This window comes from Papio anubis, chromosome 17 (assembly GCF_008728515.1).
Source record: "Papio anubis isolate 15944 chromosome 17, Panubis1.0, whole genome shotgun sequence".
NCBI lineage: Eukaryota > Metazoa > Chordata > Mammalia > Primates > Cercopithecidae > Papio > Papio anubis.
Window position 1 is genome coordinate 7,948,694 of NC_044992.1, and position 27,121 is coordinate 7,975,814.

General features: G+C 44.1%; 1 protein-coding gene across 5 annotated transcripts in view; it reads left to right on the forward strand.

Annotated features, from left to right (window-relative positions):
• The window catches only part of NDEL1 (nudE neurodevelopment protein 1 like 1), a 79,856-nt gene that overhangs the window by 5,884 nt on the left and 46,851 nt on the right, over positions 1-27,121 (forward strand). For 4 of the 5 annotated variants that reach the window (XM_021928731.2, XM_021928730.2, XM_021928728.2 and 1 more), the window contains exons 1-2: positions 17,102-17,290; positions 26,239-26,336. In XM_021928731.2, coding sequence (XP_021784423.1) covers positions 26,251-26,336 — 86 coding nt within the window. In that variant the 5' untranslated portion in view covers positions 17,102-17,290; positions 26,239-26,250. Of the gene's footprint in view, positions 1-17,101; positions 17,291-26,238; positions 26,337-27,121 lie in introns of those variants that run through there. The other variant, XM_031657363.1, reaches the window with a different exon arrangement.

Below are 27,121 nucleotides of genomic sequence, written 5' to 3' on the forward strand. Positions count from 1 at the left end.
TTCAGAAAACAGTGGTTCTTAATGACTTCATCTAAAGTTTTTGATGATTTTCTTCCCTTAGATTATGAAATTAATATGTATTTGCTGTAGAAAATTTGGAAAATACTGATAAACACAAAAAAGAAAATATGAATTACTCAGAGATAACCACCACTTATATCCTCCCAGTCTTTTATTCTGAGCATATACTTATAAAAAGAAAAGTGGAGTAATTTTATTTTGTGTCATGCTTTCAACTTACGAAATCATAATTTGTTCTTATGTGCATTGTTCTATGACATCATTTCCAGTGACCATACAATATTTCTTTATATGTATATACAATCATTTATTTAGCCAATCTCCTAAATGACACACATGTGGGTTCCTATTGGGTTAAAATTTTGATTAACAAGTTCCTCTGTTGATCATGACCCCATCTAATCCTGTTTCCACCATGTATCTGCTTAGCATTCTCTTTCTTTGGGGGGGAAAAAGGATAAAGGTAAACTTTAATTCTTTTCAGGTTACATTATTACTAATTCCAATGTAATGAATACAGACTCATGGAGATTTTCTAGAACTTTCCATGTTTGTTGCTGGGTCAGAGGGAGTGGTCAGGAAGGGTCATTCTGGGACCCTCATTAGATATCTCCACAGCTTTGCATCACCGTGAAACTGATGAGGGCCAGAAGCACCGATGAAGGAGTGCGAGATGGAATAAGGAGAAAAAAGAAGCAGATCACCCGAGAAATAATAGCTTAACAGAGAGAAAAATCCAAAGACGGAGACTGGTCTAAGAGCTGAAGACCTGAATTCCGTCCCTGAGTCTGCCACTAACTCAGACTCGTATGTCCTTGGGCAGATTGCTCAACTTCCCTGGTTTTCTCATGTGGCAGATTATTCCAAAGTTCTCTTCTATGTTTGAGGGTCTATGAATGCTGACCTTGTCATACTAGCTGTGTGACCTTGGAGACGTCGCTTAACCTCTCTAGGACTGGGTTTCCTCATCTGTAAAGTGGGAACATGAGTAGCGGCTTCATAGCATCGTTATGAATGAGTGTTTGTAAAGCACTTACGCGAGTTAAGTTCTCTGAACCTGCTCTGGTTCAGGAGGCAGCCCCCCAAAAATAAAATTAAAACACCTCACACAGGGCCTGTCCCATACTAAATATTCAACGAATGACAGCTATTTTTTTAAATTGCATGCTGATTGTTATATAAGAAGAGGACAATTACATCATCCCACACTCTGTGTACAGAAAGGACTCTTGGCTTCTCAAAAGTGGTTTCAAAGTTCAGTTTGCATCTGGGACAGATGCCAAAGGGCAAACTACAAAGTCACCACTGGCCACTGACCTCCATTCTCAGTTTATTCTTCCCTGGGGCCTGGACGCCGTCCAGATGTAGGTCAAGTAAACAGGCTGCTGTTTATAAGTTAGATGTATGAATACCAGGGGAAGCCAAGGGAAGCCCTATTTTTCAAATATAAAATATCTATGAGTGTAAGAGAAGAGGAACCAAGCCTTAGATTATATGAATCATTAATGTTAGGGATGCTATTAAGGAAAAGCTGACGTACTTTCAAGTTGTCATTGATGAGCATGGAGACAGGAAGCAGAAGTTGTGGGTGTAGCTGAAGTTTTGCTCTTTGCTCATGTGTATTCTTGGACAAATTACCCTTTTCTGTAAATTCAGTAGGCTGGACTATATTTTATTCCCTAAGTGATGGTCTGTGTACTACTGGTGACAGGCAGATTGATGTTAGGTGGTAAGAGATGCACATTTGAAATTTCAATAGGTATTTATTTTAGGGAATGTTAGGGAAAATACAATCAGCATCAAATTCTATGATTTCATAGAGATGATCGTTTAGAATGAGGTTAATGGAAGATTTAAGCTAATCTTTAAATACGTGAGTAAATTCAAATAAATATTCAAAGATGATATGCAGAAATAGCAAATAACGTGCAGGTGGTAAAACTGGAAGATCAGAAAGGGGTAGGCAGAATAATAGCCCCCCCAAAAATGTTCACATCCTAATCCCCAGAACCTGTATGTTACCTTATATGGCGAAAGGGACTTTGCAGATATAATTAAATTAAGGCTTTTGAGATGGGGGGATAATCTGGGCCAGCTCAATGTAATCAGAAGAGTCCTTATAAGAGGGAGGCTTATCAAAATCAGAGAAGGCAATATGATGATGGAAGCAGCTATGGGAGCAAATGCAACCGCAAGCCAAGGAGCGCTGGTGACCTCTAGAAGCTAGAGGAGGCAAGCAACTGACTCTCCCCGAGTTTTCAGGAGGAAACAACGCTGCCCGACACCTTGATTTTAGCTCTTTAAGTATCGGTTTAGACACTCCTGACTTTCAGAAGTGCAAGAAGATAAATCTGTTGTTTTAAGCCACCAGGCTTGTGATAATTATAGCAGCCACAGGAAACAAATACACCAGACCTTAGATGCCCATGAAGTGGTGCATTCTGCAAGATCAGCAATTCCTTAGGGCATAGAAAGGAACGTTGGCAAGAATAAGACCATCCTTAGTCATTACCCTCACCCTCCCAGGAGAGGGCTGACTCTGCCGTCACGTTCTGCAGACTGGCCAAGGAGAGGAAGGGCTCTCCGCTCCATCAGGATGGTGCTTGGCTAGATGTCGGGGTGGGTCCTGACTCACTCACTGTCAACAGTGTCATCTGGTTCAACCTGCTCATTTTACAGATGAAGAAACTGAGGCCCAGAGAAGGGAAGTCTTTTTAACAAAATCAACTGGGATAGGGCTGATTTGGCCAAGGTGAGTAACACGAGGCATGGCTGGGTTCTCACACCAGTGTGGGAGCCCTGAGAAAAGGTGGTACCTGCAAATGACTGGGGGTGGAGGGTGGACCTTGCTGTCCTTTGATCCTCTTCTCTATGCGTCTGGGCCTCTTGCTTTCAAACTACTTCCTCTAATATCTTTTTATCAGGGTGTTAATAACCATCCTGTTAACACACAATCTTTAGAAAATTGTTGAAACAGCAACATGCTTGGAGAAAGGGCTCCCCTGCCTATTCCCTCCACCCCCACCATTTTTTGTTGTTGTTGACGGAGTCTTGCTCTATTGCCCAGGCTGGAGTGCAGTGGCGTGATCTCAGCTCACCGTAACCTCCACCTCCTGGGTTCAGGTGATTCTCCTGCCTCAGCCTCCCAAGCAGCTGGGATTACAGGCGCCCGCCACCACGCCCAACCCCCTGCCTCCCCTTTATCTTGTCCCCAGCACTTCAGTGAATGTCTTCTCTTCTGCCTGGCCTGCTTCCCTCTCCTGGAAGGGGCATTTCTACCATGATTAACATGGAACCTGGGATGTTTTGTGTCTGCAATTCAGTGTTTATGAGTAAAAATCCACCTCTAGGCCGGGCGCGGTGGCTCACGCCTGTAATCCCAGCACTTTGGGAGGCCGAGGCGGGCGGATCACAAGGTCAGGAGATCGAGACCATCCTGGCTAACACAGTGAAACCCCGTCTCTACTAAAAATACGAAAAAATTAGCCAGAAGCCGTGGTGGGCACCTGTAGTCAACCTCAGGAGGCTGAGGCAGGAGAATGATGTGAACCCACCTGGGGCCGGGCTGCAGTGAGCGAGATGGCCGCCATTGCACTCCAGCCAGGGGACAGAGACTCCATCTCAAAAAAAAAAAAAAAAAAAAAAATCCACCTCTATATTATAGGCACTCCTGATTGGAGAAGTCCTGTCGCCTAATTTTGAGTGGAAAATGTTTTTGATGTAAAGGCCATAAAACCCCCTTGTAATTTTCTTTTCTTTTTTTTTTGAGACAGGGAATCTTATAAATAGCCCAGGCTGGAGATGCAGTGAGCATCTCGGCTCACTGCAGCTCTACCTCCCAGGTTCAAATAGTCTCTGCCTCAGCCTCGGCAACTGAATTATGATTGCCAGCCACCACACCCGGCTAATTTTGCATTCTTAGTGAGATGGGGTTTCATCAGGCTGGTCTTGTTTGACCTCGTCCACCCTCGCCCAGCTTCCCAAAGTGCTGGGATTACAGGCATGAGCTACCGCACCTGGTCCCCCTTGTAATTTCGAAGCAGACATCTAGATTTGTGTTGTATCATACAGGGGTGGATGAAAACTAGTATGAAATTTCTTCTACGATCTCATGACTGTTATTTTGCCATATTGAGTTTTAAATGGTTGGAGTATTGTTTTGTTCTTATTTAGACAGTGATCACCAGACAAGTGACCCCTCCTCCGGCCCCCATTTACCGCCCAGAGAAGCAATCCTTAACATTCCAGATTAGCGATAATTGACATCCCAGGTATTTCTACCACTCAAAGTCTCAGATATCGTTATGTTTTCAGTTAGTAGGTGTTTAGAAGGTATGAAATTGAAAAGACTGTAGGGTGGAAACTTTCACTGGAGAGCCAGCATATATGTTCACAAGAGGGAAGTGTAGTCCGGGTGTGGTGGCTCATGTCTATCATCCCAGCACTTTGGGAGGCTGAGACAGGCAGATTGCCTGAGGCCAGGAGTTCAAGATCAGCCTGACTAACATGGCAAAACCCTGTCTCAACTAAAAATGCAAAAAATAGCCAGGCATGGTTGTGCATTCCTGTAATCCCAGCTACTAGGAGCTAAGGCAGGAGCGAACACAGGAGGTAGTCACAGTGAGCAGAGATCAGGCAGCTGCACTCAACCTAGTATTTAAGAAAGACTCATCTCAAAAAAAAAAAAGGAAATTGTGCATAACAACATAACATCAAGTTGGACTAATTAGGGAGTCATAGCAGAAGGGAATTAATTCCTAACATCTGTGTTGCAGAATTGAGAATGCTTTCATTGAGGCTTTACTGACGCGAGTGCCCAGGTCACTCTTGTATCCACTGGGGTTACTTGGCTGAAAGGCTGCCTTTAAAAAATTTTTTAACAGATCCTAAATCCATAGGCTTAGGAAATAGTTTACATCATTTACAAAGAATTTTGGGGAAATTATCTTTTTTTTTTTTTTTTTTTTTTGAGGCGGAGTCACAAGCTCACCATGCATGGGCTGGAGTGCGGCGGGATCTCAGCTCACTGCAAGCTCCGCCTCCGGGTTCAGCCATTCTCCTGCCTCAGCTCCAGAGTAGCTGGGACTACAGAAGCCCTTTTCTTCCCGGCTAATTTTTTGTATTTTTTAGTAGAGGCCGGGGTTTCACTGTGATGCCAGGATGGTCTCGATCTCCTGACCTTGTGATCATGCGTCTCGGCCTCCCAAAGTGCTGGGATTACAGGCTTGAGCCACCGCGCCCGGCCTAGGGAAATTATCTTGCTTTGTTAAGTATGGATGCATCCTTAGTTTTTAAACTTTAGAAAATTACACATTTAAGACATTTTTGATAAAAATACAGAAAAGAAAAAAAACGAAGGAAGAACAGATGAGAGAGACAGAGAGAGATTAGATTGTGATCTCACCTCATTTCGGTGTCTTTGTCCCCAGACTCTTTGTCTAATGACAATGTATGCATGTTTTTCTACTTGACAAAGATGGGATCACATACCTATGGTTAACTGCTTGATTCATTTAACTGCATATTGTGGACATTTTCCTTATTAATATTCTTCTATAGCATTGTTACTATTTGGATACTGTTTTTTTTTTTTTTTTTTTTTTTGAGATGGAGTCTTGCTTTGTTGCCCAGGCTGGAGTGCAGTGGCCCAATCTTGGCTCACTGCAAGCTCCGCCTCCAGTTCACGCCATTCTCACACCTCAGCCTCCCAGTAGCTGGGACTACAAGCCCACCACCACACCTGGCTAATTTTTTGTATTTTAGTAGAGACAGGGTTTCACCGTCCAACCAGGATGATCTCGATCCTGACCTGTGATCTGCCCGCTTTGGCCTCCCAAAGTGCTGGGATTACAGGCGTAAGCCACTGCGCCCGGCTTGGATACTGTTATATTGTGTAGCTATCACATCATTCCACTTCGTTAGTCCTTTAGTCTATGTTGTTCCTAATTTTTTGCTAAACAATGCTTTGATGAACATCCTGTTGGACAATTCGCACACATCCTAAATAGTCCTTTGGGTAAATTCCTAGAAGCAGAATGCTGGATCACAAAGGTTGCACCTTTGTTTTTTTTTTTTTTTTTTTTTTCCCCTTTTTCTTTTTCTTTTCTTTTTTGAGGCGGAATCTCACTTTGTTGCTTTGTTGCCCGGCTGGAGTGCAATGGTGCGATCTCAGCTCACAAGAAGCTCCACCTCCCAGGTTCACACCATTCTCCTGCCTCAGCCTCCCAAGTAGCCGGGACTACAGGTACCCGCCACCACGCCTGGCTAATTTTTTTTGTATTTTTAGTAGAGATGGTGTTTCACTGTGTTAGCCAGGATGGTCTTGATCTCCTGACCTTGTGATCTGCCCACCTCAGCCTCCCAAAGTGCTGGGATTACAGGCGTGAGCCACCGTGCCCAGCCCTTTGTTTTTTTAATATAAAGTTTTTATTCCTTTTACATTTTTTGTAGAGACGGGCTCTCACTGTCTTGCTCAGGCTGGTCTTGAACTCCTGGGCTCAAGCAGTCCTCTTGCCTTGCTGCCACAGTGCTAGGATTACAGGCGTGAACCCATGTGCCTAGCCAAGGTTCCACATTTTTAAGTGTTTGATACAGGCTGCTAAACTCCCTACCAAGAATTGTGACATCCTCCTCAGCCCTTTACACGAGGGTGCTAGTTTCTCAGTGCTCTTGTATGCATTTGTCGTCTAATGTTTTAGAATCTCTTATACCTGTTGGATGAAATATGGACTCTCTTCTTTGCTGTCCTACTTTGAATGTGTTTGATTAGGATCAAGGTAGGATATGATTCACATGTTTCTTAGCCGCCTGCATCTAAACATTTGTCAATTGCTTCTTATTGCTTGTTTCTAAAGGGAAGTTCTTTATTAGACTTCTAAACTAAAAAAGTGCTTTGAGGCCAGGTGCAGTGGCTCATGCCTGTAATCCTAGCACTTTGGGAGGCCGAGGTAGAGGATTGCTTGAGCCTAGGAGTTTGAGACCAGCCTGGGCAACATGGTGAAACCCCATCTCTACAAAGAGTACAAAAATTAGCTGAGTGTGGTGGCACATGCCTGTGGTCCTAAGTACTTGAGAGGCTGAGGTGGGGGGATCACCTGAACCCAGGAGGTCAAGGCTGCAGTGGACTGAGCGAACCACTGCACTCCAGCCTGGGTGACAGACTGAGACCTCGTTTCAAAAAAAAAAAAAATCATTGAAAGCTTTTATTCAATAAGTGTTAACTGCCCATAACATGCCAGGCATTGGGGTCACAGATAAATAAGGCATGGCTGCTGCCCTAGGTGCTACCTTAAATCTAAAATATTAAAAAAAACCTTGGCTAGTTTTTTCTCCTTAGCACTTGTTACTGCTGACATACTCAGGGTTGTCTACTTTTTTTCTTTTTCTTTTTGAGTTAAGGTCTTGTTCTGTTACCCAGGCAACTAACCCATGGTGCAATCATGGCTCACTGCAGCCTCAAATCTCTGGCCTCCAGCCATCCTCCCACCTCAGGCAACAGAATAGCTAGGATTACAAATGTGAGCCACTTTGCCCAGCTAATTTTTAAATTTACATGGAGATGAGTCTCGCCATGTTACACAGGCTGGTTTTGAATTCCTGGCCTCAAGTGATCCTCCCACCTTAGCCTCCTAAAGTGTTGAGACTACGGGAGTAAGCCCTTGAGCCCAGCCTCTTTATCTATTTCTGTTTCCCTTCTATTTTCCTTTTTTTTTTTTCATTTTTAGAAAATCTCCAGGAAGGAAAGAATTTAGCTTCTTTTGTTAATTGTGCTATGCCAGGCATCTAGAACAGGGCCAGGCCCTTATTAAATATTTGTTGAATGGTTGGAAGCATGATCTTTTGGTCCTGGCAACTTTGACTCATTGGCTTACCTGGTAATGGGAATCAGGCTGAAGTTGCTTAATAAGCTTAGACTGGTAAGAAACACTCCATTTCTTTTCAGCCCCGTCATTTCATTAGTCTAGTTTGGGAGTAGGTAAACCTGGCGCCACCTTGTCTGTATAAAGGTATGTGAGCACATCTCATTTTTTTCCCAGGGACAGTCACACTGTTTATGGAGGTGTGATGTCAACAGCCCTTGGGGTTGCCAGGTGTTAACCCAATGAGCAATTAACAGTGTCATGCCATCCATTTCTTGGGAGGCAGCTGCCACTGTGGGGTGTGGATAGTGGCTGTCAAGTGGCTGGGATGACAGCCAAGGATGATAGTGAAGACTGAAGCTTAGGGAAGTCAGGAAAACCATGAGGTTCTAGATCAGGAGGAAGTCCATAGTTCAGGGAGCCTTCTTGGGAAGAAATTAGGACTAGCCAGAGATTCATGGGAGCATGGCAGGGTGTCAAGTTCCATCAATAGGGGAGAAAAGGCTAGATAGACCTCAATAGGGGATTAAAGGCTCTTGAAACTTCAGTTTACCCCCCTGGATAAGGATGAGGTCTCTTTCTTTCCAGGCACCATCACCAGGGCAGGACCTTCATAGGAAGGCCTGTTTCAGCCGCAACCTAAACTGTTTTCATTTTTCTCTTCTCTAAAAGCCACTTTTCAGCAGGCTATACCTGGTGACCTGCACAAGGCAAAGCACCCTCCTGGCAAGGGGGCCAAGGGCTAGAAGCAGGCTGCATTCTCAGGCACAGTGGAAAGGGAAGGAAGGGGAAGGGGGCTTGGAACCTAAGACACTGCATAGCAAATTCATCTCTACCCAATTCCAGCCTTTCTGTTGACTTACAGCCAACTGGAGTTTGAAAGTGTGGAGACAAACTCTGATGGCAGAGCTGAGGTTTGGGAGTCTGAGCTGCTTTGAGTGGTCGGTGAGCTCTGTTTGCTCCAGAAGCTAATGAGGATGCAATAAATACAACAAATAGAACCTTCTTTCCCTTCAAGGTGGTATGGGAATAGCCCAGGCTGGGCTGTTTGTGGCTGGCTGTGTCAGGGACCAAACCATAAGTGAGCATTTTTGAATCAGACATGAGTTGGTTACCATTCAAAGTCTTGGAAGGGAGGTTGGGCATGGTGGCTCATGCCTGTAATCCCAGGACTATGGGAGGCCGAGGGATCTGGCATTCTGTGGACCGCCCAGCAACCCATTTACATGACCAATATTTATTGAGTGGCCACTCAGTGCCAAATGTTATGATGAAAAATTAAGATGCATTTCTCTATTTAAGGCATCTGCACATACTTTTATGTTGTTTTAAAATTTCACATCTTGGTTACATCTTATATTGCAGTCTTCGGTTTTAAGGGCCTTGGCAACTTGACGGAGGAAGAGAATCCCATGAATATTAAGCCCTATTTTCACTCAGGGAGCAGTCCTGTCACACTTTTTCCTTTGCCCTGGTTGTTTTTGTTTATAGCATTTCTCATGATCTGGCAGAAATAGATTAGTCTATTTGCTTGTTGTCTATTTTCCCTTTAGAATATAAGATAATTATATTGGGTAGGGGCGGGGGTGCTTTTTAAAATTGTACCGGGATCCCCATGGCTAGAACAGTGCCTGGTCCTCAGCAGGCACTAAACTCCTTGCTAATGAATGAAAGACTTTTCTCTCTCTCTAAAACCACTTCTCGCCTCAAGGCTGAAATGTATATGTGTGTATATGTGTGTGTGTGTGTACATATATATGTGTGTATATATACGTGTGTGTGTGTGTGTGTGTGTGTGTGTATTCTTTTTTTTTTTTCCAAGACAGAATCTCACTCTGTCGCCCAGGCTGGAGTGCAGTGATACGACCTTGACTCACAGCAACCTCTGCCTCCTGGGTTCAAGCAATTCTCCTGCCTCAGCCTCCCTAGTAGCTGGGATTACAGGCATGTGCCACCACACCCGGCTACTTTTTGTATTTTTAGTAGACATGGGGTTTCACCAGTTGGCCAGGCTGGTCTCGAACTCCTGACCTCATGATCCGCCCACCTTGGCCTCCCAAAGTGCTGGGATTACAGGTGTGAGCCCCCATGCGTAGCCCCAAGTGTATATTTTTAAGATTTTAAAAACACATTATTATTAATATTATTTAATTAAAAAGCAAAGGATATTGCATTGGGGATTGTAGACACTGTGGCTTGGGTTTAAGACTTAGGCTAGAGAAAAGGCATAGTTGCCTATGACCCAAATCTTAGTTCCTTTGTAACCTATATCATCTAAGTTCAGCCTTTTATACCAGTGAAAATTCCTGTCTATGGTGATTTTTTTCAGGATTTGGGGTATTTTCCAGAATGTTCTGTCAGTCTTGCCTTTGAAGTTATAGCCACCAGACCATTGGTTCATTCTTTCACTTTTGTTGAAGCATATTAAATGAGTGTTTGCTAAGTGCCTGTTGTTGGGGATATATTTAGACAATCAACACTGTCCCTACACTCAGTGAGTTTTGGTTTCTTGGAGGAGATTGGACATCTCTGTGACCAAAAGGCCATGTTTAGTAAGTCTCTTGTGAACTGTGTAGAGCTCCATGTGAGCTCAGAGGAAGGAGTGCTCACTTTGGGGCTTTGGGTATCAGGGAAGTCTTCCTGGAGGAGATAGCGTATGAGTGAGACTTCAAAAGGCAGAGGAGAAGGTGGGTCGACCAAGCCTAGGGAGCAGCTATAGCATACAGGGCAGTGGGAGTCAACAAGATAGGCCCATAGAGGAAGGGAATCATCTATCTGGGGGACCATGCTGGAGGGTCTGGCCAGACCTAGATAGGTGATCCATAGGATATAGACCACAGAAGTGGGCTGGAGTTGCTTTGGGAGGGCTTTGAGTACCAGACTACTTTGTTCCTTATCACAAAAGTAGCAAGATGCCAAAACAAGTTTTGGAGCCAGGGATGCTCTGTATACAGTGGGATTTTAGAAAGATTATTCTTATGGTTATGTGTGGACCGCTGGGCTGAAACAAGAAGACATTCGAGGGAGAGAAGTTTGGGGAGGGAGGGAGAGACAAATAAGAAACTTTGGATTATGGGCGATGTGGGAAGAAAGTACTGAAGAATGAATAGATTTACTTGAGTTTAGGAAGGGAAAGTCTTTGGTCTTTGGTGACCACAAGAGTGAGATGCAAGCTGGGGGCGGGAAATGATTAGGGGGATTTGATGAGTGCCTTGTGCCTCACTGACTGGAATGATGGCACCATTGACAGAAACATGAAAATGGTTTTGGAAATTTCTGTTGGGGCAAAGGCAAATCTGTTTGGGGTTTTGGCACGTAGAGCTGGAGGTGGTGGTGGGACAGCTGGTGGACATAGCCGCCAGACCATTAGCAACTGGCCAGCCAGTGGGTGTCCCTTACCCAGCTAGATCTATACCCTTAGAGATTAGCAAAAACTGCTGGCCAAAGGAATAGAGAGAGATTAGGCGGAAGCTGATTTTGAGATGTCTTGCTCACCTGATTCAGTAGAGTTAACTATGCCCCATCTCGTCAGAATTTCCACAGTGGGCCTGTGTGCATGACATCATCTGTGAGTGTGTGATGTGGCCAAAGTCCAGCATCTTTACTAGCCAGGGTTTGGGCTTGCACTCAGATCTCCCTTAGGGTAGCTAGTCAGCCTCCACCCCTCCCAGTGGTGGAATCTGGCCTCTGTTTCCTGAATCTCAGAGTTTGTGACAGGAGAGATTTGGGATCCTCATGCATGCTCTCAGGGACTGTGACATTAACCTCTTTTGGCTCAATCCAAGAAAGACCTTGTACTGGGACCCATGCCTCGGCAAACCCCTTCCTAATGATTTATAAAAGCAGAGAGCGGGGCAGCCCTCACTCACCTTTTTTAACACCACAAGGCTGGTTTTATAACTTCTGTTCCCTTTCGGGGCTGATTTCCGTCTTCCTTTCCACTTTATTTTTTCTGGATTTGGTATATTGGAAGCAGGGGCTGGGGCAAAGGTTGCTGATAGTTAATTGCCATGCCCAGTCCCTGGGTCCATCTCCTAGGGAGAAAGCTCAACCACGAGGAGGAAGGAATTAGATCAGTCTGGGCCCTTTGGCACCTCTTAGAATCCTGCCAGGCAAAGCTCATTCATTAAGATAAGGCCAATAGTCCAGTCCTGACAAACACCAGTTCTGGGTCTGGGCTGCGTGGGAGGGGTGACAGCTTGGAAGATGATGCCAACATTTTCCGAGGGGCCTGGCCTGCCATTAGATGACTCAGTGCGTTTCCCAGCACCTCAGCCGGGAGGCAGGGACAGAGCCGCAGCCCTTCTTAATTTTTTTCCTCTTGAGATAGGACTGTTTTGTCCTGGCACCAGGTCCATAGGAAAGCCTTCATTCATCCTCTCCCTGTCTGTGATCTCATCAGCCAGAGCACAGCTTCAGCCAGGGAAGCAGAGCCCCGGAGCCTGAACGAGCTGTATCAGCTCGTTGTCCCAGGTCACTGGCCTTGAAGTAAGACCTGCTTGAGTTTAAGCCCTAGCTCCTCTGGGTCTCCTTTTACAATATGTAAAATGGAAGCAATAATTTCAGCCTCACAGGCTCATTGTGAGGATTGAGGGAGGGAAAGCATGTAAAGCACTTAGCACAGTGCTCTAGCCCAATACATGGTAGTAATTGCTAATACTCCCCCTTCTTGATTAGCAGTATACTAATTGTTAATAGTGTGTTTTCTGGAGAGTCAGACAATCGGAACAGGGTGGGTTTGAGGCTTGAGGCCTCATCTTTCTAATTGAGAGACTTTGGGAAACTTCATCTTGCAGAGTCTGTTTCCTCATTTAAAAAATGGTAAGAGTACCTGTCTCATGGGATTATTGTGAGAATGAAATTAAGCAGACCAAGTGTTTAGCACAATTGCCAGTGCATACAACAGAACTTCGAAAAGTTCATAGAAAAATTAAATTAAAAGATAAAATTAAAAAATACAAATTTTATTTCTCAAGCTCCATCAAGGAAGATCAAGACACTTTTTTTTTTTTTTTTTTTTAAAAAGTCTCGCTCTGTCACCCAGTGCCATGATCTTGGCTCATTGCAACCTCCACCTCCTAGGTTCAAGCAGTTCCCAAGCCTCAGCCACCTGAGTAGCTGGGATTACAAGCACATACCATCACGTTCAGCTGATTTTTGTGTATTTTTAGTAGAGGCGGGGTTTTACCATGTTGGCCAGGCTAGTGTTGAACTCCTGGCCTCAAGTGATCTGCCCACCCCGGTCTCCCAAAGTACTGAGATTACAGGTGTGAGCCACTGTGCCCAGCCAAGCTCAGGACACTTTTGTAACCAATGATATCAGCCATTTATTTAGTACATCCCTAAAGAACTGAGGGTCTGGGGATTTTAAGCACGTTAATGCAGTCTTTTTTACATTATTAACTGAAGAAAAATGGGTGCCCTTTAAAGATTGTTTAAGATTAGGAAACAAAAAGTCTTCAGAAGGAGACAAATTGGGACTGTAAGGTGATGTCTAGTGATTTTCCACGGAAACTCTTGCAAAATTGCCCTTGTTCGATGAGAGAAATGAGCAGGAACTTTATCATGGTGGAAAGGTCTCTCTGGCGAAGGTTTCCTGGGCATTTTTCCACTAAAGCTTTGGCTAACCTTCTCAGAACACTCTCATAATAAGCACATGTTATTATTCTTTAGCCCTCCAGAAAGTCAATAAGCAAAATGCCTTGAACAACCCAAAAAATGGTTGCCATGATTTTTGCTCTTGACTGGTTCACTTTGTGTTGACTGGACCACTTCCATCTCTTGGTAGCCATTGCTTTGATTGTGCTTTGTCTTCAGGATTGTACTGGTAAAGCCAAGTTTCATTTCTGGTTACAATTCTTCAAAAAAAAAAAAAAAGCTTCAGGATCTTGATCTCACTTGTTTAAAATTTGTGAAATTTTGAAAGCTCTGTTCTTGTCAGTAGCTGACCTGGGCACAATGGTTTTGGCACCCATTGAGTGGAAAGTTAGCTGAACTTTAATTTTTCAGTCAGGATTGTGTAGGTCAAATCAGTTGAGATATCTGTGGTGCTGGCTATTGTTTCTGCTGTTAATCATTGAACTTTTTCAATTAGGGCATGAACAAGATTACATTTTTTCCTCACAAATTGATGTGGAGGGTCTGATGCTGTGGGCTTCATCTTCAACATCGTCATGTTTCTTCTTAAAATGGATTATCCATTTGTAAACTGCTGATTTCTTTTGGGGCATTGTCCTTATAAACTTTTATAAAGCATCAATGATTCCACCATTTTTCCACCCGGCCTTCACCATAAATTTAATATTTTTTATTGCTTCAATTTTGTAGAATACATGTTCATATAGGGACTCTCTTCAAACTGATTTCTTTTCCTGGTGCTTCAAGCTAGATCCTGTTCAGACATGTTATAGCAATTTAGAACAAATTTATTTTGGTACAAACATTTATTTTATTTTTTTTAGAGACAGGTGTCTCACTATGCTGCCCAGGCTGGTCTCGAACTCCTGGGCTCAAGTGATCTGTCTATCTCAGCCTCCCAAAGTGCTAGGATTACAGGTACAGGCCACCATGCGTGGCCTTGTGCAAAAAAAAGTTGGAAATCCATGCATAGAATATGCATATTATTTATAATATTATTCGTAATAGGCATATGTAATATGTTACCCTTCCCACAAATCCCATTAATCCCTTCTCTGATCTTTATTGGTTTGGGTACCTCTTACAATCCATCTTGCATTGTTCATGTTTATGTCCATCTCCTTCAAAAGTATAAACTGGGCCTCCTAGACTCACTTTGCTTTCACCTTGAGGCATGTGTTACACATTATTTTTGTGTCCACACCCACAAATCCAATCCTAAAAGCACTGAAATTGGAAAGGATTACATTGCGTCCAGCATGGAGGCTGGCGCCTGTAATCCCAGGACTTTGGGGGACTGAGGTGGGAAGATTGCCTGAAGTCAGTTCTTTTTTGTTTTGTTTGTTTTTAGACAGAGTCTCACTCTGTCACCCAGGCTGGAGTGCAGTAGTGCTCACTGCAACCTCCGCCTCCTGGGTTCAAGCGATTCTCCTGCCTCAGCCTCCGCAGTAGCTAGGATTACAGGTGCCTGCCACCATGCCTGGCTAATTTCTGTACTTTTAGTAGAGACAGGGTTTCACCCGGTTGGCCAGGCTGGTCTCGAACTCCTGACCTCAGGTGATTTGCCCGCCTCAGCCTCCCAAAGTGCTGCAGCGCCTGGCGGAAGTCAGGAGTTCTTGACCAGCCTGGGCAATCCGAGCACTTTGGGAGGCCGAGACAGGCGGATCACAAGGTCAGGAGATCGAGGCCATCCCGGCTAACACGGTGAAACCCCGTCTCTACTAAAAATACAAAAAAAAAATTAGCCGGGCATGGTGGCAGGCACCTGTAATCCTAGCTACTGCGGAGGCTGAGGCAGGAGAATCGCTTAAACCCAGGAGGCGGAGGTTGCAGTGAGCTGAGATCCGGCCACTGCACTCCAGCCTGGGCGACAGAGTGAGACTCCGTCTCAAAAAAAAAAAAAAAAAAAAGAAAAGAAAGGATTACTTTGTACATTATACAACAAAAGTTCTTAAAATTGTTTTAAAAATGTATCTCTTCCTTTAAGTTTCCACTCCCTATGTAAATTGCCTATCCCTCTTTCCCTCCTTTTTGAACTAGTATCCCCTTCAGCGTGCTTCCAGGTCCGCTAGGGAATACACACGCACACATACACACACACGTACGTGTGTATTTATATACTAAAAAATATATAAACATTAATAATGCAGGATGGGGCAGGGTGTGGTGCCTCACGCCTGTAATCCCAAAACTTTGGGAGGCCGAGGCGGGCGGATCAGGAGTTCGAAAGCAGCCTGGCCAACATGGTGAAACCCTGTCTCTACTGAAAATCTACCAAAAATACAAAAATTAGCCAGGCGTGGTGGCGGGCGCCTGTAATCTCAGCTACTTGGGAGGCTGAGGCAGGAGAATCGCTTGAACCTGGGAGGCAGAGGTTGCAGTGAGCTGAGATCGCACCGCTGCACTCCAGCCTGGGCAATAAGAGCAAAACTCCGTTTCAAAAAAAAAAAAAAAAAAGCAAGATGGATTGTAAGAGGTATATATATAATATATAATGTATATACTATAATGTGTATAGTATATAATATAATTACATTATATATCATTATATATTACATATAATGTATAATATACAGCAAAAGTTCTTAAAATTGTTTTTAAAATGTATCTCATATAATATATAATATACAAAATTATATATAATATATAAATTTGTAAAATTATATATTATATAAATCATATATAATAATATATATAATATAACATATAATACAATTATATATTATATTATATATATAAATGTAGGACTCCATTTCTTGGGGACCCTGGAGGGGAGAAAGTCACACCCATACACATACGTGCACGCACGTATACAAAAATGAATATACGCTCAGATATATACAATATACTATATATATAATTATATATTGTATATTATACAATATACAATATATATAATTATATATTGTGTATATATAATATACAATATATATAATTATATATTGTATATATATAATATATTGTATATATACAATATACAATATATAAATGGGCAAATATAAAATCCCCTTGGTGCCAACGAATCCATTCATTCATTCATCAAATATTTGAGCGTCCACTTTGCCTAGAACCAAGTTATCTGTTGGGATAAGCAAGGCATAAGAGGTTCTAGCTCTCATAGAACTTAGAATTCTACTGGAGGAAGATGAGAACAAATACAAAATGTAAGCAGTGGAAGTGCTGTAAAAACAACACAGAGCTTTGTGGCAGTGATGCTTAGAATGCCCCTGGTGTTCCATTGGGTGTTCGGGCAGGGGGAATGGACTCGGAGGTGAACTATGAGCCGAGATTCGTTTTATAAACGGGAACACTGACACATGGACACTTGAAGGGCCTTGGTGGCCGGAAAACTGAAGGCACGTTCCCATCCGTCTTGGAACCACGCTCCCGAATAGCAGTTTCAGGGAGCTGCTGAAGCCACAGCCAGCAGGTCCCAGAGTCCAAGAGCGCCTGCGCAAAAGGACGCCTTCAGCTTGACGTCAGCGCGCCGGGCTCTGGCCCGCCCCCTGTGACACCAGCCCCGCCCCGCCCCGCCCCGCATACCCGCGGGCTGCCGCGCATGCTCCGAGCCCCGCCCCCGTGCGTCACAGAATGGCCTCGGACACCCAGGCAGTCCCTGACGTGTCGGGGAGGAGCCGGGCGCGGAGGTACGCGGAGTGGAGCTCGGGGCTGCGGAGGGGAGCTGAGCCGAGCGGCTGGGCGGGCCTGGCCAGGCCAGCGGAGCGGAGACGTGGGTCGAGCGGCGGCGAACATGCGCTTTTGACACATTGGAGGTGAGCCTGCACCGCGGGACCGCTCCCTAAGGGGCTGCGCTGGGCCGGCGGCGCCGAGGCCTGCCCTTGGGGAGCCTTCCCGGCCCGGGGCCGTGTCTGAGGCTCCGCCGGGGCGGGCCGGGCCGGCTTCTGGGGCGGCCAGCCCGGGGACAACTGTTCCAACCGCTCTAACTGTCCCCTCCCTTCCCTGGTCCGACGTGTGGTCCCCCCAGGGGCGCCTGCAAGGGAACGATCCCTGTGGCCTCCGGAGGATGTGCCCCGTTCCGGGTGGGGTGAGGGCTGGCGGTGACGGAGGCCGGGACGTGGCACCGTGGGCTGGGGCGCTGGCGGCGCAAGGAGTGGCCCAGTCGGAGGTGGCAGCGGCGCTCCCAGCCCGCCTCCTCCTACCCTCTCCCCGAAATTCCTTCATTTGCGAGGGTGTCTTGGAGCGGGGTTGCATTTTGATCTCTCAGTGCGTCTCTCCCATGGGGGGCGAGAGCGCGAGCAGCCCACGTTGGGCTCGGATTGGCATTCCCTGACTCCCGCCCAGAACTGCTAATCATCCTCCCCTTGGAGTTCGGGAAAGTGTCACGAACGGGCTCGGGTTACCTGTGCTCGACTCTTTTCTAGCTGTAAGCCACGAGATGACCCTTTAAGTTTTGCAAAGCAGGTGAAAGTTCTATCCCTACTAATTATTACGTTCTATTTACGTAGCACCTTTACACGCTTCAGAACTCTCTTCCTATCTCTTTCAAACCGCATCACCTTGTGGTTGCAGCTGATTATGTTATCGCCATTTCGATGGAGAAATGGAGCTGGGATGGGGGTAATTGATTTATACTTAGGTTCAATCAACTGGTGAGTGGCTTAGCTTGGATCATAATTTACATTTCTAGGCTCGGAGTTCTGGTTTCTTTTCGTGGGATTTTTATACCCTTCTCAGCTAGAAAACAAGGCAGAAAATGTGACTTGCCAAAGATATGCCAGAAACTGGTTGATTACTTACTCAATTATTTTTGAGCAAACTCACCTAGGATAAAAACTGCTGCTCAGTCATGAGAAAAATCTTACTGTGAAGCTTGTTCAGGAGTTGCTGGTTAACATTGTGTCAGCTAAACTGTGTTGCTCTTAATGTGCTTACAAGACAGGGTAATGTCTTTGCTAAATCATGAAGTTGATGGGCACAATGCAGCGTTAAGTCATGGCCTGAAGAGAAGTAAAGGGGAACCAAGTGAAGTATCTCGTCTAAATTATTATTAAAATTATTGTTATTTAAAATTAGAGTGCATGAGAAACAAAACCTTTGGCCAGCCCTGGTTAGAGGTTGACTTGATCCAGATGGAAGTTGTTAAATCTTCTGAAACTGTAGTTGTTTTGATTTTTTTTAAATTAAATAGATTGAAGTTGGATAAGGAGCTTAAAATAAGTAGGAACCTTAGTAAAACTTAGATCCTGCTTTCATGACATCTGCAAAACAACTTATTTTCATTGTAAACCATGCTGAGATAAATTTGGTTACTAAAGCTTAAAATTACTTCTGACGTAAGTTTCTGAGCACTCCATAAAGTAGAAAAAGAAGTCTGATAGAATCAAAGAGAGACCATGTTTATGATCAACTTTGAAGAGTTAAAAATTCTGTAAATGTCACCTTTGAGAGCAGTAGAATTTCGGTAAAAAGGCATGTATTACCAACATGGAAGAGCTCTGAAAGAACTCTTCCAGCATCATTAGTCCATCTTAGAACTGTTAACCAGAAACAGTATTGAAAATAGATTTTCTTAGCATTGTACAAAGAGTAATTTCCTTGTAAATAAAAGGCATTTTGGACAGGCTGTTTTCAATTCAAATGAGTCGATTGTTGCTAGGTTTCTGAAGGTCATACATGGTATGATAATGCTTTACGTAAAAATTGTCATACTTTTGAGACTCTGTCCATATTGAGACCTGGTATTAAATAAAGATGGGGTGGGGGTGGGCAGAGAATAATAATTTTTTTTTTTTTTTTTTGATGGAGTCTCCCTCTGCCGCCCAGGCTGGAGTGCAGTGGCACGATCTCGGCTCACTGCAACCTCCACCTCCCGGGTTCAAGTGATTCTCTTGCTCAGTCTCCTGAGTAGCTGGGATTACAGGTGCGTGCCATCATGCCCTGCCAGTTTTTGTATTTTTAATAGAGACAGGGTTTCACCATGTTGGTCAGGCTGGTCTCGAACTCCTCACCTCGTGATCTGCCCGCCTCAGCCTCCCAAAGTGCTGAGATTACAGGCGTGAGCCACCGCGCCCTGCCAATAATACATAATTATCTATCTTCATTCTAGCTTCAGAAAATTGTGGATGTACCATTAGAGCATTGTTTTAGCAATGTGTTTTCTATATAGGCTAACTTTCTATAGCGTGAAAATCTCTAATTATATAGTTTCAAATAACAGTGAACACATCCTCCCAGTGTAACTTGAAGCAAACTGAACAGACTGTAACACAGCCCCTGAAACTGTTACTTGAGTATCTGCAGTGGTAGCAAATTTTATTATTTGTAAATAATCTGATTTTTGTTTTCATTTTTTTGGAGACAGGGTCTCATTTTTGTCACCCAGGCTGGAGTGCAGTGGAACGATTACGGCTTACTGCAGCCTTAACTTCCCTAACTCAAGCGATCCTCCCATCTCAGTCTCACGAGTAGCTGGGACCACAGGTGCATGCCACCACACCCAGCTCATTTTTGTATTTTTGTTAGAGACAGGGTTTCAGCATGTTGTCCAGGCTGGCTTGAACTTCTAGGCTCAAGTGACATTCCCACCTCAGCCTCCCAAGTGCTGGGATCATATGCGTGAGCCACCATGCCTGGCCGGAATCTGATTTTGAAAAAGAGTAAATCTGATGGGTGAAAGTAGGGCGATAGAGCTGGAGAATACCTGTTAGGAAGCAATAAAGATGAGGTGTGACCACAAAGTAAGAAGGTTTGCTTTTTTTTTTTTTTTTTTATTTGAGATGGAGTCTTGCCCTGTTGCCCAGGCTGGAGTGCAGTGGCGCAGTCTCAGTTCACTGCAACCGCCTCCTCCCGGGTTCAAGCGTTTCTCCTGCCTCAGCTTCCTGAGTAGCTGGGATGACAGGTGCCTGCCACCACACCCAGCTAATTTTTTTTTTTTTTTCCATATTTTCAGTAGAGACGAGGTTTCACCATGTTGGCCAGGCTGGTCTCGAACTCCTAACCTCAAGTGATCCGCCTGCCTCAGCCTCCCAAAGTGCTAGGATTATTGGCATGAGCCACTGCGCCTGGCTGGCTTTGTTCGCCTGCTTTGTTCTTAATGTGGCTCATAAAGGGTATTCAAAAAAAGTTTTGGAAATGTTTTTCAGCAATGGTGATATCACTGGACTATGCATATAGCTTCTCGAAATGATCAATTTTAAATAATCATCTGCATGTTTTAAATTTTGAAGCCTGTTTACTTTGTGGTCATGCTTGAAAGGTCTGCTATTGAACTACCAATTTTTATTTTTTTTAATTTTTTTAATTTTTATTTTTTCTTTTTTGAGACAGTCTCGCTTGTGTCGCCCAGGCTGGAGCGCAGTGGTGCAATCTCGGCTCGCTGCAAGCTCTGCCTCCCGGGTTCACGCCATTCTCCTGCCTCAGCTTCCCTAGTAGCTGGGACCACAGGTGCCTGCCACCACGCCTGGCTAATTTTTTTTGCATTTTTAGTAGAAACGAGGTTTCACCATGTTAGCTAGGATGGTCTCGATCTCCTGACCTCATGATCCACCTGCCTTGGCCTCCCACAGTGCTGGGATAACAGGCGTGAGCCACCGCACGTGGCCTGAACTACCAATTTTTAATAACTTATTGAACATTTATGTTTTTACTATGTGCCAGGTTCTGTCCTAAGTACTTTACAAATATTAGCTCACTTCATAACCTCATTTTAATGATTATCCCCATTTTACAGGTGAGGAAATGGGGCACTGAGTAATTAAGTAACCTGCCCAAAGTCACCCAAGTAGTGAGTAGATGCATCAGTAGCAAATCAGAACTTCCAGGTGTGATTTCAAACTTGGGCAGTTTGGCTTCAGGGTCTGGGCTCTTAACCACTATGCTATGCTGCTCCTATGACTTATTCTTGGTTAAATGTTTTACGTTGGTTTGATCTGGAAGAGCTGATGGTCCTTTTAGTAAATGATATCCAACGTAGGTTATAATACTGTTAGGGGGGCCAATAAGCAGGTTGTGAAAATAGCCTGTTGATTAGAAAAGTTATGGTCAACATTCAATTCACATAAGATTCAGCAAGAAAATAAAGAATGTGGCTGGGCATGGTGGCTCACGCCTGTAATCCCAGCACTTTGGGAGGTCGAGAAGGGCAGATCATGAGGTCAGGAGTTTTTTTTTTTTTTTTTTTTTTGAGACGGAGTCTCGCTGTGCTCCCAGGCTGGGGTGCAGTGGCGTGATCTCGGCTCACTGCAAGCTCCGCCTCCCGGGTTCACGCCATTCTCCCGCCTCAGCCTCCCAAGTAGCTGAGACTACAGGCGCCCGCCACCACGCCCGGCTAGTTTTTTGTATTTTTAGTAGAGATGGGGTTTCACCATGTTAGCCAGGATAGTCTCGATCTCCTGACCTCGTGATCCACCCGCCTCGGCCTCCCAAAGTGCTGGGATTACAGGCTTGAGCCACCGCGCCCGGCCGAGGTCAGGAGTTTGAGACTAGCCTGGCCAACATGGTGAAACCCCATCTCTACTAAAAATACAAAAATTAGCCAGGTGTGGTGGTGTGTGCCTGTAATCCCAGCTACTTAGGAGGCCAAAGCAGGAGAATTGCTTGAATCCGGGAGTTAGAGGTTTCAGTGAACTGGGATTGCGCCACTGCACTCTAGTCTGGGCAACAGAGTGAGACTCCGTCTCAAAAAAAAAAAAAAAAAAAAAGAAAATAAAGAATGAGTGTGAAGTAAAATAATTTTGCTAGAATTATTTGACACTGAATGTAAGTAGTTGGACAAAGAGGATGCAAGGGCCAGAAATTGATTCTCAAAAAGTTTCATGCAAAAGGCTATTTAAAACCTGAGTTATCAGGGGACACTCATGGAAAAGTTGGTGTTGTATTAGGAATATGTCCCTCTTCAAGAACCAAAAGTCAGAGACAAATGGATACTCGCAGTACATCCAGAGGGGTAAACAATGCTATTCCTCAGGGATCACTACTTAAGCGCCCTTCAAAGCATTAGCTGCTGGTAGGTCCTCTGATACTATATAAATGGGTCAAAACCAACAAAAAATACCCCCACACGGAAATGATTTGAACCGGACTCCTGAATAACATTTATAGATTCAAAACAATCCTAACTATTTTTGTGGAAGAATTGGCTCCACATTTAAACACCGTCAAATAAATGATCGATGCCAAGGAAGGTATCTAACAGTCATTAGGAACTTTCCTAATGATACTGGTTCACGGGCCACACTATTGGCAATATCATCAAATGCTGCACAGTAACAGAAAGAGTACTGAAAACTTAAAAGTGATCCGGCCGGTCAATCAAATGTTCAGTACAGAAGCAGCACTAGGCACTCAGCCCCAGAAAGGCAGATAGGTAATCTAGGGGCAATACAAAGCATGACAAAAGACTTCAGGGACTGAGATGGCTGCCAAATCATTATAAGCTAAAAGGGCAAAAAGTAATCATTTTGGGAAGATCAAGGCTGACAGGTATTATCATCAGAGGCTACAAAACCAGAGGGGGCATAAAAAACGAGAATACAATTTTGTTCACCAAATCCTGGAACCTTCCAAGAGAGCAGCACATGGGACTTAGGGCAAAGCTAAGACCAAAAACAGGAAGTTCATCAATGGCTACACAGTTATGGAACTTATCCCAGTTGCTTCAGATAAGATAAAATCAATACATTACAAATTTTAGAGTTGAAATCATTAGGCCGGGCGCGGTGGCTCAAGCCTGTAATCCCAGCACTTTGGGAGGCCGAGACGGGCAGATCGCGAGGTCAGGAGATCGAGACCATCCTGGCTAACACGGTGAAACCCCGTCTCTACTAAAAAATACGAAAAACTAGCCGGGCGAGGTGGCGGGCGCCTGTAGTCCCAGCTACTCGGGAGGCTGAGGCAGGAGAATGGCGTGAACCCGGGAGGCGGAGCTTGGAGTGAGCTGAGATCCGGCCACTGCACTCCAGCCTGGGCGACAGAGCGAGACTCCGTCTCAAAAAAAAAAAAAAAAAGAAATCATTAACTTACAAAATGCTTTATATAAGGATCAGGACTTTCTTGTGTTGCTTTTTTTATTTTCCTGAGCTTGTAAATTGCTCTTTTTCTTAGTGACAGTAGAGTAACACGTCTTCACCACAACCTCAAATATATCTAGCTTTTTACTCACGCTCTATGCTATCTGTTCTGTGGGATTCCTTATTTTTCTTGGTGTTGTCCATCTGTCTGAAGCATTCTATGGGCCTGATGGACTGGGCTTCATCCTGGGACTTCTCATTGCAGCGCTAGGTCGGAGCCTGTCTTTCCTGCATCCCGTGCTGTCCAGGTCATGGTTTTCTCCCTTCTTTTGTACTTGTCTCAGGAAGTGTGTAGGAGGTAGCCCTGCTGACTTTTTTTTTTTTTTTTTAAGTCTTTGTCTAGTACCTCCTGAGTTCTTGTATAAGAAAAAATCTCATTTCCTGAATTGTCTGTTTCCTCTCAGTAGGTCCTAAAATTTTCTTATTCATGCTACTGGGTTTTCTTATTTGTCAGATGGCTCTTGGTTGTCCGTTTGTATTTCAGGGCTGGATGATGATGATTTGAGGTAGCTAGTGTGCAGTGGTTATCTCTAAGGTTCTTCCCAGAAATCCCATCAGCTCCCTGTTCTTCGATGTGGAGCCTGTACTGAGCCTATGTCAGTGACTGAATGTGGCTGCCCGTGTATCAGATTAATACTTTTGTCTAACTGATAATGATGGATTTTCTCATATTGATTTCATATATGGTGGTACATTGTGAGGTGGAAGTAAACTACCCACACGTCTTTTTGCTTACTCCATTCCTGAAGCAGGAATTCAGATGTTAATAAAGTGGTACTTTGAAAGTCAAGAGGGAATATTGAAAGGATGATTATAAATCAGTTCAGATATTTATTTATGTATGTATGTATGTATGTATTTATTTATTTATGTATTTATTTATTTTAGAGACCGGGTCTTGCTGTGTTACCCAGGCTGGAGTGCAGTGGCACAGTCATGGGTCACTGCAGCCTCAAAATCATGGCTTACTGCAGCCTCACTGCTTCTGGGCTCAAGCAGTCCTCCTGCCTCAGCCTCCCAATGTGTTGGGATTATAGGCATGAGCCACCATGCCCAGCCTCAATTCAAATTATTTATTGAACTTCCACTGTATTCTGTGTTTGATGACGCAGAGAGATTTAACCGTTCATTCTTTTAAAAATAATTTTCTCTTTTTTTTGCTAAACCTTCCTGAGTGGCTTGTGCTAGATAAACTCGAAGTTCTCTGCATCTCCAGGTTTTTATTAATTTACTTTTTTTTTTTTTTTTGCGATGGAGTCTTGCTGTGTCACCCAGGCTGGAGTGCAGTGGCGTAATCTTGGCTCACTGCAAGCTCTGCCTCCCGGGTTCACGCCATTCTCTTGCCTCAGCCTCTTGAGTAGCTAGGACTACAGGCACCTGCCACCACGCCCGGCTAATGTTTTGTATTTTTAGTAGAGACGGGGTTTCACCATGTTAGCCAGGATGGTCTCGAATTCCTGACCTCGTGATCCGCCCACCTCGGCCTCCCAAAGTGCTGGGATTATAGGCGTGAGCCACCGCACCTGGCCTATTAATTTACTTTGAAAGCTGGTCTTGAGTTCTTGCTGCCTAGTATGGAATAGGTTGAATCAATTATGGTTTAATTCAGTAAATATTGAGTATCCAGTATTGTGCAGGCATTGGGCTGAAACGGAAATAAGTAAGCCAGCCTAACAGGCAACACAAAGGTGTAAGCAAACGCATTGCTCTGTGGTGGTTGTATCAGTGAAAACATGTGTAGGGTACAGAGGTAGCAAAGAATGCAAGAGATTTTAATGCTGTCCAATTGAGGGCAAGAAAACCTCTCTGGAAAAAATGACAATTAGGTTTTAAGGATAAATAGAAGTTTTCCTATTTAGGGGAGCCACTCCAGGTAGAGAAAACCTGGAGTGGCTTTCCAGACCTGAAAGAGCATGGTGTGTTAAGACAGTTTCGAACAGTACTGCCGGAATATCGAGTGGGATGTGTGGGGAGGGGGTGCTAGGAGACGGGGGTGCCAGGAGACGGTAGGCATGCCTCTAGAGTGGGCCTGGCAATCAGTTGGGAGTTTTAAGTAGCTAGTCCAAATGTAAGTTAATTAAATTGCTTTTTTTCCCCCTCTGAATGCCTTGGGAGAAGAACCAGGATGAAAGCGAGATCATTGAAGTTGGAGATGAGTGGACATTTGGAAGGAAGCTTTGGAAGTTTTTAGAAATTTGATAATAGTAAATCATTGGGAATGTGGTGCCTGCTTTTCTAGTAGGGTCACCTGGTATCAAATGTTCCAAGCAGATATTTTGAAGCAATTGTACCCCTGGGAAGGGCATGCATGCGGCAGCAGCATTTCTGACAATAAGCTTGTTTCTGTCTCCTGATTCCCGGAAGACCACGTGGCCTTAAACCGATGCTGCACCTCTGTGCAGGGTGATTCTGTGGGCCCAAGTCACCCAGCACCTATGCTGCAACTGATTGTGCCTCCTGTCGCTTTGTATCAAAGGACATTTGTCATGATCTCATTCACAATACTAGCGGTCTCTGAGAGTGGAGCTGTGAAGTGACTGACGTGCCTGAGTTGGAAGAGAGTTAGCCACTGGATCGCTCATGTTTTCCTCCCTCCAGAATGCTGCAGTTCAGTGTTGTCCCAGATTTTATGCTTTTGCTTAGATTTCTCTGTTCTCTTAATTTGTTCACAGTTTGTCTTTAATATTTCACAGGCTTTCTTGATCATGGATGGTGAAGATATACCAGATTTTTCAAGTTTAAAGGAGGAAACTGCTTATTGGAAGGAACTTTCCTTGAAGTATAAGCAAAGGTAATGTCGGAAAGCACAGTAAAAGTAGGAGAGGGCGTTTGGAATACACCATGTCTTGTTTGTGCATTTTTCTTTTTAACATAAAGCTAAATTTAGAATTGCAGATTTAGGATTCTAGGATTGAGATTCTAGAAACAGTCACCACATGGGTTGTATTTAAATAGTGTAAACATGCCAAGTCTTTATATTGTTCAAATTATTAAAATAGTAGGAAAACTGTCATTTATGATTTCTTCCCATCGTTTGCCTCCTTTAAGCTTTGTAGACTGGGCCCTCTTTGGTCTGCTTTGGGTGCACTGATACTGCCTCATCATTTTGGTCATTTGGAGATTCTGATAAACTGTCTAGGGCTCCATAGAACAGACTTGACGTTCTCCTCAGGCAAGCATGATCAGTGTCTGGAGCCAGCAAAGCTTTGAGGGAGCTGGAGGAGCTTCAGGGGTATGGAACGTTTTATAAAATTTCAGTTATTTGGTTGGAGGAACTTTTAGGTAACAACCTTTTAAGCACCAAAACTTGTCTCAAATTTCTCTTTTAAAAATGGGATCTTTCTAAATAAAATATTGATACATTTTCCTATTTTGGTTAACAGAGTTTACTAAGTCTTATCAAACCTTTTACTGCCCTTTCATTATTGTCACCGAAGTCAGTTATTCTGTTGTGCCAGTGGATATGAAAGGTGTGTATCTATGGCAGGGTTCTTAATATTTTTCTGTGTCATAGATGTCTTAATAGGCTAGGGTAGCCTATGGCTCAGCATAATATTTTTAAATGCATAGAATAAC